The sequence below is a fragment of the Danio rerio genome, chromosome 16, assembly GCF_052040795.2.
Source record: "Danio rerio strain M-AB ecotype USA chromosome 16, GRCz13ab, whole genome shotgun sequence".
Lineage (NCBI taxonomy): Eukaryota > Metazoa > Chordata > Actinopteri > Cypriniformes > Danionidae > Danio > Danio rerio.
Genome location: NC_141036.1, coordinates 32,820,525 through 32,834,856, shown reverse-complemented (window position 1 = coordinate 32,834,856; position 14,332 = coordinate 32,820,525). Strand labels below are relative to the sequence as shown.

At 33.6% G+C, this 14,332-nt stretch overlaps 1 protein-coding gene across 4 annotated transcripts in view; it reads right to left on the bottom strand.

The window, feature by feature from the left end:
- The window catches only part of fam171a1 (family with sequence similarity 171 member A1), a 54,503-nt gene that overhangs the window by 18,072 nt on the left and 22,099 nt on the right, over positions 1 to 14,332 (bottom strand). For 2 of the 4 annotated variants that reach the window (XM_087287171.1, XM_087287169.1), the window contains exons 1-5: positions 12,793 to 13,009; positions 11,186 to 11,413; positions 8,785 to 8,877; positions 4,459 to 4,617; positions 858 to 1,034 (exon numbers count right to left, since the gene is read on the bottom strand). In XM_087287171.1, the coding sequence (XP_087143297.1) occupies positions 858 to 896 (39 nt within the window). In that variant the 5' untranslated portion in view covers positions 897 to 1,034; positions 4,459 to 4,617; positions 8,785 to 8,877; positions 11,186 to 11,413; positions 12,793 to 13,009. Of the gene's footprint in view, positions 1 to 857; positions 1,035 to 4,458; positions 4,618 to 8,784; positions 8,878 to 11,185; positions 11,414 to 12,792; positions 13,010 to 14,332 lie in introns of those variants that run through there. The other 2 variants (XM_087287170.1, XM_087287168.1) reach the window with 1 other exon arrangement.

The following is a 14,332-nucleotide window of genomic DNA, read 5'->3' as shown; positions in this document are numbered from 1 at the left end:
AGACACCAGGCTCTAGACAAGTAAAGCATCAGGGTCAGTTAAAGCATTAAAGCTTCAGTATCATTCCATTTCGAACCAAAACCAAATCAGCAGGTAAAACAAAACAACAAAGCAGAACTTTTTGGAGCTTATATTACCCCTCGTTGAATACAAGTAATCTCCATCAACTCCACAGACAATCATTAAAGCATTATTTTTAAAGCAACACATTAACTACATGTTCAAATGCATCTGATTAAAATTCAGATTTTTTTTTTTAGCAAAATCCTGTAAACTCTGTAAATGAAAGCCACAGTGTTTCAACCTTGTGACTCGGATTTGATTTGGAACAGACAGATTTATTCTGTCTGTGTATTATTTGATTATGACTATTTGCCTACTGAACAATCTGCCTTTTCATCACAAAAATCTGTATAATCTCACATAATCACAGCAAAAAAAGCAACTTTAACACGCTATTAAGTCTTTCAGCGGTGTGTGTGTGTTGTTGCCATTTAAAGGATCTGGTCACTAAAATAGTTGATGATGTGCGACTCATATTTGGAAATCAGGAAACACTTCACCAAAGGAAAACATTTTCATAAACAGTCCCACATTATTCCCCCCTCCAGCTCAGCTTTGAACACGTATTATTTGCCTCAGATACAATGAAGACAGGAAATCTGGAGGCTTTGAAGAGATCACAACCTCACAGACAAACAAAGTAAACCTTCAGAAAGGAAACACCTTCAACAAGTCTGATGAAAATATTTTTCACAGCATAAACATCCAGTTGTGAGATATTAGTAATGTTTTTTTATGATAAAATGATGCCATACTATCTACAGCTCTAAGATAGATGCATATTATAAACTCACCCAGTTTAGGGTCAAACCTCCATGCCGGAATGTGATCATTCTCTTTTAAGCCACTGTTTGCAGGAAGAGGGACGCTCACACTGATTGGCTCGCTGACGTGAAGCTCCACCCCATCACTGCCCAGAAGATGGACACTGAGTGCAGCTATAGGAGTCAGCTCAAACTTTCGCTCACTGCCTATTAAAGAGAGAAAAAGAGAGAGAGGCAAGAGTTCAACAAGATAGAAAAAAAACAACAATGTGAAACAATATTGACCAAGATAAGACCATACTGCATAAACCAACGTATAAAATCTAGGTACGCAAGATATTTGTATGTTTTTTTAAGAGGGTATTAAAGGGAACCTATTATTCCTCTTTTTATAAGATATAAAATAAGTCTCTGATGTGGCTAGAGTGTGTTTGTCAAGTTTCAGCTCAAAACATTAAATATTATTTTAACTCTTTAAAACTGCTCCCTTTAGGATTTTATTCAACTTGTGCTGTTTTGGTGATTGTGACTTTGAATGCAAATGAGATTTTGCTCCCAACCTTCTTTAAAAAAAAATTATGAAAAAAAAAAAAAAAGCACATACCCCCACTGATGACACATACAAAGGGAGAATGTCAATCAAAGTGTTTCTGCAAACATTTTAGGCTTGCTATATTTAAACACAGTTGCCGCACAATGGTGTTTAAACCCTATACAGTAATTTTTGCATAATAGGTAACCTTTAAAGGAACCAGTAGCTCATTCTGTCATCATATTCTCAACATTCATTAGTTCCAAAAATTTTTTATACTGTTTTCTGAAGATATTTTGAATGCTGGAAACTAGTAGCCACTGACCTCAGCGTTTTTTTCCAACTATCGTAGTCAATGGCTATTAGCTTCCAACATTCTTAGAAATATCCTCTTTTGTGTTTAACAGAATAAAAGGAAACCATACAACTTTGAAACTGACCATTTTATGAACTTTTGTGCAGGAAACTATTTTAATACGATGTTAGATCGATAGTTGATGTTACTTCTTAACATTTTATTTATTGTTATTGAGTCAGCTAAAACAGTATCAGACAGACATAATAACAGTCATCCATTATAATTACGACCACAGCAGAAAATGAGTTTCATTCATTTTAAAGTGAACTCATGTTTGTGGCATTTATCATCATTATAGACGACAGAACTTCTAATGTAATGGCATAATAATTAATTATTCAGTGCTCAAGAACTTTCCATTTAAACACAATTATTGTGAAATTCAGTACTCATCAATTCAGAGTGAAAATAACTATGTTAAAGAGCCCAATGAAAAAATAGTTTTCCCATGTACATTTTATTTAAAAATGATCCACGATACCACAACTTCACAATTAATTAACTAAACCAATGCACACATACAGACAAAAACATACCCTTTAATTTAAATTAATCTAAACATCTACAGTAAGTGATATTTTTGTATTGAGTTGACATCAAATAATAAAGTATGCAACCCGTCTTTCTATAGTGTTGATTAACGTTTGACTGACATTCAGCTGCTCTCCTGTGGCTTTATATCTGTATTTTTACACATGCTTTGTGGTGATCACTTTTTTGTGGCTCAACTTATGGACCGTCAAACACAATGAAAAGGACTGGCTTGTGAGCAATTAATGACGTGAATTTTGTCTGAAGTGAAGGGAAAAAAATGTAACATGTTTTGCATCCAAATAAACCTGTTGTTGTTTATTATATTTTTAGTACGATAATCTTTTTTTTTTTTTTGGTAGAAGAGCTCCTATTTATTCTTTTTTATGCATTTACCCTTCCTTGACTGTGTAATTCGGTGTAGTTTTTCAAGGTCTGAAAGTATCAAAGATCAAAGTGCACAATCAATAGATTTATTGTCTTCAATAAATCTATTTAAAGGGACACTCCTTTAAATAGAGCTAAACCTACTGTAAAAAAAAAAAAATATATATATATCTAAATTATGAACTGTAAACATAGCACATTAAAGGCACTTTATATTGAAATTGTTCACTGCTGTTGGGGTTTACTGCTAACTACTAAAATCTGGTATCATGTACACTGCAAAAAAAGCTTTTCTTATTTCCGGGTTTCTGCAGATATCATAATGTCAAATTTAAGACATAAAGACCTTTTTAAGACCTATCACAATATCAAAAACACACATACACATAAAGAGAAAATGATAAAATCACAAAATTAGTAATAAAATAAATTTATTCAAATTGAACAGTACTAAATACAGGTTAGATGCACCATCGAACTACAGAAAAAAACAAACAAACATCCTAAGGCTGGTGCTGCATCGCGCACCTCACAGACGAGGCTTTTATATCGGACACATTCACCATTGAGATAATATTTTAAATGACAGGGGGCAGTCAAAAGAAACCCACTGTAAAGTCAGACGAATAAACAGAGAAGTAATAAGTTTCCGAAACTACGTCATATCGTTAATATCATTGAAGATTTTTTAGACTAATTGTTTTTTATAACTTTTACAATTTATTATAAAGATTATAAAGATTTTTATAACCATTCAAGATTTTTTAAAATCAAACTTTAATGCATCACTTGCTTTTTTTTCCTATTTCAGACAGCCTTCTACCTAATAAAGTTGAATATCAATGACAACAGAACATGGGTTGCTCTACAACTATATATTTTATCATAGAAAGAATAAAAGCAAAAACTCACAAAAATGCTGACGTTTTTTATTTATTCATTTTTTTTTCACTCTACAATTCACACATTACTGTCTGGCTAGTTTCTGTCCAATATTTATGCTAAAAAGGCAATAATGGTCCAACATTCCTGGCCATTATCACCAATAAAGCCAAGAAAAACAGGTATCAGTTTATTGTAAACTGATAGGTTCAAATATTTCTTTCCAGTTATCAAAGACATAATTTGTTACTTAATTTTAGTTTGTAACTAGTAAATTGTTTTAAATTCAAAATTGTAATATATACATCAAAATCTATGAATGGTGGAAAAACATATTCGGTAATATTAAAACCACTTGGGTCTACACTTTTGCATCGCTTCTTTTTTTGTTTTAACAAACTGTTGGTCTCATTTCTAGTTGTAATACCGCAAATTACATTTGGACTAGTAAAATAAAGAACTACAACACCACAAAAAAACCAAGCAACAACAAAAATTTTTTTAGAAGAGCATTAGATGTAGCGTTACATGGATATCGCAAAAATAAGACCTGTGGGAAAATATTTAAGACCTAGAACAACCAATTTAAGACTTAAGGCGTAAGGTTTCAATTTTTAAAATGTAGACTTTTTAAGAACCCGCGGAAACCCTTTATTTAGAGTTTTGACTTATTTCTAGTCCAAATACAAGCAAAATAGGTAAAAACAAGCTAAATAATCTGCCAATGGAGTAAGCAAAATAATCTTGTTTTAAGGAGAAAAAAATCCACTTAATTTTGACTTCTTATTTCTGGATACAAGACTAATTTTTTGCTTGTCTAGAAAATGTTTCTTGGTTTGAGGATGTTTAGATATTTGAAGTGGAAGCAAGACAAAAATGAAGTAAGAAAATATTTCTTTGCAGTGTATTTCCCAGAAATAGCTCAGCTCCCATTGCGTTACCTGTGAAGTTTGGATGAAGCCCCTGCAGGTATGGAAAGTACTGTGTGTCTTGTGTGGAGCTGCTCACAGTGAGGAAGGCCGTCAGGTTGGTGTAGGTTGCATTAGAAGGAAGACTCAATGCTCTTCTCTGGAACTGAACCCGCGGCTGCAACTTTGGGCCTACAAACACACACACACACACACACACAAAATACGCAACATTCTGAGATTGAAGAAATGCGGCACACATTAGGCTGATAATCCAACATCAACGACATAATACATGCATCTTCCATCTCTCTCCTCTAAATGGAGTAGATCAGCAGTTGACAGAGTGCTGGTAGTGCAGCATGTGTCTCTAGAGAGTGAGGAGGTCATTATGTTTCCATTGTGGCAAATATTACATACCATAGACATGAGACCAGGCTATAGCTAATGCAGTCCTCACACAACTGTAACACAACACTCAGAATGAGACCCTCAGTAATAGTGGTGCACAATACTACTGTTCAAAATGAATGAAAAAGACATGTTTGCAAATATGCATATATTTGATTACAAATAAATTAAATGAACATTGATGCTGAATAAAACCAGTAAAAAAATAATTAAATGTTAAATAAATAATACTCCAAATATTTGAAAGGTGTTGTATATTGGTGTAATATTGGTTACTGACTGATATCAGATTTCTTTTTAAATGCTTCCTTACTGAATAAAAGCACTAATGTTAAATAAATATATTAACAACAATGTGTTCATTAGTGGTATTGACTCATATCAGATGTTATAGTGATATGTGAACTAGCATTTACCTAAAATTAAATACTTAAATCATATTTAGCTTAAACTTCTGAATGGCAGTGTACATCAAAATATTGGATATTGGCTGATTTAGATTTCTACAATCATCTCTTATCTACTTTAGCATAGGAGATGAAAATAGTCATGGTCCCATAGAGGATCACTTTGTTCAGTTGTGTGAGGGGGAGTCAAATTTAGTTAATATTAACCCCTTCAGACCCTGCGTCCATTACAATGGACATCACATGACATCTCATTTCTCTGAAATGTGGAACATAATTCAGGTCTGAAGGGGTTAAACTGTTATTGATTGGACCCTTATTTTTTTTTTTAATTAAGGCTAACTATGAAGCTGTGTGCAAAAAAGGGCATTGGTGCTTTTTTTGTCTCAGAAAACGATCACGTTTTCACACTGACCCTCTATCATGCTTTTATTGTTGGCATGGTTGGAAAGTCTGTCCTTTAAAAACAGGAATAGACTGAGACAGATTATTAGGTTGTTTAGGACAGCGGTTCCGGGGGGTCCCGGCCTCAGCGAGCTCTGTGGGGGTAGGGTCATATTTAATTTTTTTTTTTTGCTGTGGTCAATTGGAGAACTATCATATTGCCTTAGTTCATTTTGTTCCCTAACTGACATAAAAAAAAAATGACAAATTTGAAATTACTCTACCACAAAAAAGACAAGAGTCTCATAGATTCACCTTCAGTAGCTAATGTGAGGAAAGTGAGGAAGCTCCAAACATTTCGAGTCGCAGTGCTAGCAATACTGGAAACACGAAATGCAGGAAATACCAAAAGAGTTTGCTGAACTATGGTTTTATTCCATTTTCTTGAAGCAAAGAGTCCCTGACCCAGCCACAGCATCTGCGCCAAAGTTCTTGCTAACGAATGCATGAGGCAGTCCAAATAATAAGACATTTGCAGACGATTCATCCCCAGTACCGCAACAAGCCCACAGCCTTTTGTAAGTGCAAGGCAAAAGAATGGACTCACAACCAAGATGAGAGACGTCAAAACTACAGACAAGAAATTTTTCGAAAATTGGCAAAGTAATATAGAGCCAATTTAAAGGCCAAAGGCTTACATTTTTCAGTTACAAATGGCATACAGATGTTTGCTCTTATATTTTACATTAGGGTATTATTTGTGCATAGACATATCTAGATGTAGTAATAAACATACTGTTCACCGGTGACAGGAGAATATTGTTGAGTACTGAATGCAGAACATTAGTAGCTGTAGCTCTCAACCTCTGTTTGAAGAGCTTACCCTACTCCCTTCGGGTCAAAGGTTTCAGATGTTTTTTAGTATGTCAAAAACGTTACAGGAATAGCTTTGTCCCATCATCAATTGTTGCTCTGAATAAATTTAATATTTAAGATGTACTTTTTTTGTGTATATGTTGGTGTGTGTTTATGTGTGATTTAATTGTTTGTATCAAATGCCAAACTTTGCTACAAAAAGAATCAACCTACGGGTACCAGTAAAGTCAACTGAACTAAACTGCTAAATTTAATTAGTAAGCACATGTATGTCCATTCAAACATCCATATTAATATTTAAAAACACTAACAATTCTTTTGAAACCAATAGTTTTTATATAAATCATACACATTATAATGTTGTAATGTCCAAGTTGACATACAATGACTGATTCAATGTAATTAAATTTAGGCAAAAAATACATATAGAAATGGCATCTGGTGATAAAAAAAAAAAAAAATATATATATATATATATATATTTTTTTTTTTATTGAAATCAATTAACCCTCGTCCCTACACCTGCTTCTACTCAGAAAAGCTGATTTCATACACTTCACTTTAGTTGAGAACACTGCTGTGTCTGAGCAAAAGAACCAGAGTGAATGTGATACTAATCGTCTCCAAGAACAGGACTATAAAAGCAGATCTGTGACAAGTTTGTGTGACATTTGTCTCAGCAGTGTGTCTGAAACACTAAGTCAGTCTGTGTCCTCTGTGCTTTTGTTATGAGTGTGTGGTGATTGAGTGTTTTCAGGGGAATGACTGAGGCGATGCTCTAAATGAGAGAGCAGCGATAGCGCTCCTCTGAGACCCATAAATATGTCTCTTTCTCCACATATCACTTACACTCAAACCAAGATGCAGGTTACACAAAAAAAGAAGTTGCTAGGGGGAAGAGTAAAAGGACAATAGTGCAAGTTGGAAGAAAAAAGGACATGTGGAGACAGAAAAAGAAGCAATGCAAAAGACTGGATGGAAAAAGGGAATTCTCTTCATTCTTGTGTTGTGATTATGCGCATGTGGCATCCTGCTCACTTAGAACATTTTAATTAGCACAAATCTCCTGAGCCACAAGGAGAGATGCATTCTCATTACAAAATTCTAAATTCATATGATGCTGTGTTCACATTACACAATACTTTTATCTATTATGAGAATGCACCTATTTTTATGCAAATTTAGAATTTTTCTGCATAAAAACGCTTGATTGTGACAGTGAGATGCGCATGATTGTTGAAAATGTTCATAAAAAAACTAATGCGCATAACTGAGTAGGATAAACTTTTTATCCAAGAAAAATGTGCATAAACTATGATGGAAACCAAATTCCAGTATGCGCATTAAAAAAGTGATGTGATTTTGTTATCATGTGAGATCATGCAAGCATAAACATGGGCAGCATTAATGAACAAACACCATTTATGAACAATGCTCTTAGAGGCGGCATTTATCACACAATTACATGTCTTTGTTTTATCATGCTTTTAAGATGTAATTACAGAATTTTCAGTATTTTAATATTATTAGCACCACTATACTATTAATCAGTATTTCAATAGTTAATAATATAACCAGGGCTTAATTTTTGCCGGAACATGCTGGATCCAGAACCTTATTTTACCGATCCCCAGTATTTACAATAAATAATAAATGGAATGCATCACACTCACACACTCACACACTCACACACTCACACACTCACACACTCACACACTCACACACACACACACACAAAAGGGATCTGTGAGGCAGTTTTAATGAGTGACTCCTGACACACCCTGACTTTCTCCTTCACATTTCACCTTCAGTACAGGTAGTTCATTAACACTCTTTTCAGTCCCAAATGAAGCACTATGTTTATGTGTTGTCACATGAACAACAAATAATGTTGCTATTAAAAGGTACAAAATTTAATTAAGAAATACTTTTGGTCCACATTCCTATAATCTTTCCTCCTAAATTATTTATAATTTATATAATCATCAATAAATCAGTTATAAAATCATTGTAATTTTCATGTAATAACTTATTGATTTTTTCATTAAAGAACCGACATTTATTTATGATTTACCTAGACTATATTAAATCCGAATACAGTTGCTGTTAGCCAGCTTTGCTTTGTTCAACACAATATTTCTTACAGTATCTGTCCTGCAAATCTACAAATATATAGATACAAATTTATAGGTACTGATTAAAAAAAGCTGTCTTGCTGGTATGATTATGAATAAACAAACAGAAAGAACAAACTGATGACTGATGTTGTCAAAACTTTTACCTTGAAATCCAGAGACAATCTCCACCACATCTTCATAAACCATCAGAGTAGCAGCTCTTTCAGGAAGCAGATCCAGACTGAGAGATGAGAACACTTAAAAACAAATCAAAAATGTACGAAAATTAGGAATTAGGAAATTAGGAAAATTAGGAAACCCACTCACAACCTAGCTTTAAAGAATCCCTTCCACTTTCTTTTTCATTACTATTTGAAAACAAGATCTACTATTTACAATGCCATGCGTTACCTCAAATAGTGTGTCCTGAAACATCTGCATGATTGTGGATTGTAAGCTGATTTTCTTTTGTCTGCTACTAGTAAGTGGGTTAATCTCATTAGCCGCATTATAGCATTCGATTTATTTCTAACAGTTTTCTGCACTGTAGCTCCACTCAAGGCAAGAAACTCACAGGATGTGTCAGTCACCGAAAGGTACAGTATAATTAATCCATCCAATTAATACAGTCTTCAAAGACAAGGAACACAGCATTGTTCAGGAATAATGAAAAACAGGATTTTCTGCACGTGCACACTGGCGATTTTACAGTTACAGCTACTAATGTGTAAAAGAAACGAACACAAATTGGGCTTAGAAGAAAAAACTAAACAGCTTGACACTGGTTTGGGACCAACATTAGTTTTACATCAGATGCTACAAGTGAATTCAGGCTTCACTTCAATACAATGTGCAGTATAAAACAATATTAGGTGTAACAATGCACAAAAATGAGACATTAGCATATATTGTAACCTACCTCAGGTTTCAGTACAGCAGTAGAATATTATTTTTTTTAAAGGTCCAGTAATATTAAAATATTGTTTTTTAGATGTTACACCCGATTCACACAGGTCTTCAGCATCAACGCTTGATGGAGGATGTGTCTGAAGTTGGGGCTGACACCATAGTCATAGCAGGGTCAGCCAACGAAATAAGACTACAATCGGCTACTGTCTGAGCTAGGGTATTTGCTGAAACTTCCGTTGGTGCCTGAAAAGTTGAAACAGCGCTGACAGGTCCACAATTCAGTTCGGCAACGCTTGACGTCACCCATTTAAAGTGATTGGTAAGCGTTGGCGCTGCGTTATCATTATGCAAATCTTCCAGGACATCTACAAGCTAGCGTGGGATAAAAGTGACAAAATTCACATTTTAAAGAGATAAAAACTGATAATACGCCTAAATGGATCAACATTTTTCTTTCATGTCACTTCATTCTTCAGTTTATCATCAAAATTTGACCAATCAAATGCTCTCTAGTATCTGATATGCCACGCCCCCTTTAAGATGCTCTCTTTTTTTTTTCATTCAATGTGCCTGAGCTCAACCACTCTCACTGCTTTTAAAAAGGGAAGGAGCTACTCTACGTCCCACCCTCTCTTTGTTTTTCAGTTAAGATTACGTCAAACAATGAATTAAAAAAAAGCACAAATCAAAGCACTTCACTAGAACTTTAACAGCAGTAAACTGAACAAACTGTGTACATTTTAATTAAATTATAATAACTTATTTGTTTTTTATGGATTAAAAAGTACAAATACATTCCATATTCTAATAAATATAGTTTAAATTAGAAACAGCTCAATACATTTCCAGTTATTTGCTTTATATTAATTTACCATGTATCCAGGGTTTTCTGCAGGTTTCTTCTTCTTCTAAGAAAGAAAATTTTCCTATTATAATAGATTAACTCCTTTATGAATGAAATTTTAGACTTATACAGGGCTAAACACTAAGGATTTTTTTCTAATGGCCCGGTTATTCTGTAAGTAGTTTTTGTATTAATGGAAGATCATGTAAAGGGATGTAAAGGGTTGCTTTAGTTTTCTTTCCCTGATAAGGGAAATCAATAGTGAGAATATGCTGTAAAATGTCTAATGGCTGTTGTGAATTTTATCGCTTTGCAATAAAAAACTTTAAAAAAAAATTATGATTTGAGATGGATTATTTGTTGATTGTCCAAGTAAAGCTACCCTATGGGGCCAACAGCCAAAAGGAAAATTATGACTTGTTTAAAATGATTTAAGACCTACAAAACAATATATTAGTGAATAAGACTTTTTTAGACCTAAAAGTTTGTTTTTGAAATGTAAAATATTTTAAGACTTTAAGACCCCGTGGACACCCTGTTATTATCTGAAGCTTGCTGTTCATTTTTAGAAATTCTGTAGCATATGTATTCAATGTATAATCACTGAATTGAATTAGAAATCAAGAATCAAATTAAGAGCTGAATGACTTGAAATTAGAGCTTTTTAAATCCCAGCTTGATTTAGATAAATGCTAAATTTTACTTTTTAAAATTGTTATTAGTTAAGGCTTTGAATTCTCGTGTGAGAATTTAATGACCATAATGGTAAAATAAATCTAAAATCATTTCATTATCCAAAATGAGGTGTTTACCAGGCAGCCTGCTGGGTCTCCATGGGACGGAGTTGGGCACATAACCACGCTTGGTAGCGGTGACTACAAGCAGGTCAACGAGTCGATAGGGAAACCGGATGAAGGCATTGCCGTCTGCACCAGAGACGTCAGAGGAAACAGGAGTGTGGTTGGTGAAGACCTCCACCGTGACACCAGACAGAGGCTGATGAGTGCTGGAGTCACTCAGGTGAACCTTCAGCACTACTTCTGCAAAGAAAAAAAAAAGAAAGAAAAAATGATACGGTCACATTCTGCTGTAAGAACTCACATGTTTAATGTATGAAGTTAACAGTATTTTGTCATCAATATGAGTATTTTGTCATCAATATTTGAGTCTGATAGCAGTTTCCCTTTAAATTATTCAAGAGCAACACCTGGGTACATAAAGAATTTCTGATATTTTAAAACTGATTTTACTGTGAAATGAATACGCTGTTTATTAGGTCTGCACACTATATCGATTCAGACTATATCATGATGTGTGTATCTGTAATAGACACAGAGTAACCAATGATATGTAAGGGATTAAAGTTGACAAAAACACCATAGTTCAGGACATACCTGATTTATGGATTAATTGCATTGAACTATAATGGAGTTTGTGGTTTGCATTGATTAAGGCACGTGACGGTATTCAAGAGAGTTTGAAGAATTTGTGTGTGAGAAATTACAAAGTTTGCTTTAATTAGGATATATATTTTTTTAATTTACACATTCAGGAGTAGACATTGTTATTTAATATCTGATTATTCAGCTTCTGTTTATGAATATTGACTATCCAGAAAAACAATGGAGTGTTAATTGAATTTAAATCTTTGGTACATAGATTTTTTTTTATTGTTATTTGATTATTTTATTTTATGCAGATATTAATAAAAAAAAAATGAATTCTCTCTAAAGAGAGCTATTTAAGTCATATGGTATATTTATTATATATGTATTAATATTGGAAGAAACATAATATTGCAAGCATTCTTTTCCTCCTATCTATCTAGGAGGAAAGGAATGCGTGCAATATTATGTTTCTTCCAATATTTTGAATCTAATATATGCCATCAACTACTTTCTGCATAAGCTCGTGTCTATTGTATTTTCTATTTAAAAAAATATTACTTTTTTCAATGGACAGAATACAAATCTAGACTACAACTGTAAACATCTTAAAATATTTAGCTTTGTAGCTCATTAACATTACTCATCCCCACCCCATTTGAATTTTTCCATTTATCAATGTACTGTGTTTTGTAACTGTAACTCACACACTGGTTTAAAAAAGCAAAAAAACAAACAAAAAACAAACAAATCACATAAAAATATGTAAAAATTATGCAAAATAAATTAACTATACATATGATTTAAGGCCAGCATGATATTGGGGGGGGGGGGGGGGGGGGACAACATTAAAAATATATTCTTTATCTGTAATATATGAAAATTCAACCCAATGACGCTACATGGAAAAAAGAACAATTTACAGAAAAAAAAAAATGGAAAATATTAAGTTTACAAGGATTATTTGCCAATAATATATACGTGCAATCTTACATGCATGTTTAGGAAAAAAAAAAAAAAGCATCATGACTTACCACTCTAATGACAGAAGCAATTTTGAAGCTCTGAATTAAAACCTTTAGTTTAGGCTTACAATTTATTGAGGTTACGCTTTATGCAGGACAAGAAGCAATCAGTGCACATATGAGCCTGGCAGAATCGACCATCAGCAACAGCTAATAAAAATGAGTAACTGCATTACGTCTGACCCTCTTTAATTACATTAAGTGCACCCTAATGCTGGCTGGCGATGAAAAATGTTCTTCAAACTCCCTTTTCATAGAAATCCTCACAGGGCACTTAAGGAAAAGAACCAATCAGCACTCAGAGAAACCCCCCCGACATCCTCAGCACAGGCCAATGGAAACGACAGCTCAAAACAATGGGCTGCTTTCCTTCCTCTAGGAAACTCTGGCTCCATAAGGAAGCCACTGGAAAAACACTTCCTTTTCATGTAGTGATAAATTCCACACGAACACATCAAAAAGAGGGACATGTTCTTGGGTAAAGACAGACTACTGTAATTAAATACTGCTATAGTGGAAAAATTGGGGTCCATGGGAAATGCATACTACGTGTTTGAATCATAAAGCTGATTTTCAAAGAAATAGTTCAAATGAAAATAAATGAATAAAAAAAGGATGATTTTTTGAAGAATATTGCAAACCAGTAGAGATTGTAGGGTTGGAGGATTAATCAAAGGCAACTTTCATGATCATTAAGCTGGTTCTGCAAAATCTCTAGCATCTGCTTTCAGATGGAGAGCCACGGTTCACTGACAAGATACACAAAAATCAAAGACGATTTAATTGACATGATTGTGAAATCAAAGAGAATCATTATGCGATTTGATTGCTGTTTGCATTGCATCTCAGTGATCAATGGCTGTGTTGCTAATACATCTGAAAATAGGGTTGTCAAAAGTATCGAGTTCGGTATTATCAATACAGAATTGTGAAAAACATCCATATTCTGACGGTATGAAAACCATGGATAACAATATCACTGTTTCACAGTATTGTGATTACTGCTCTAAAATATCTTTTTTAAATGTATGAGTAAAAAACAAACAAAAAAAAATCTCTTTTGAAAATCTATTTTATTTTGAGAAACATTTAAAATATTTTTAAAAATTTTTCTGCTGTCTTCATTTGTTTTAAAAACAGATTTTTTCTTTACAATTTAAAACAGCATCTTTGAATATTTTTCTGCTGGGAGATACTGTTGTCCTAAAAAAAAAACACACACACACACAAAAACTCAAAAAAAAAAAAAAAAAAAAATCTTACTCATACCTTAGGAACGGTATTACAGAAATGTACGGTATTTTGATGGTTTAAAAACCTTGACTTTTCCAAACCTGCGGTATCCCTTGAAAACGGTTATTGTCCCATGCCAATTCCCAACCAGAGTAATTTTTGTGAGCATGTGAACACAATGCCCAATCAGCAGTGTTTAAGAACATGCTCAGTGCTCAAACGTTAGCAGAATTATTTTTTTTACATTTCTGTACCAATTGGTACCGAACTCGATACTTTTAATAACACTATCTAAAAGTATGTCAAAATGCCATAT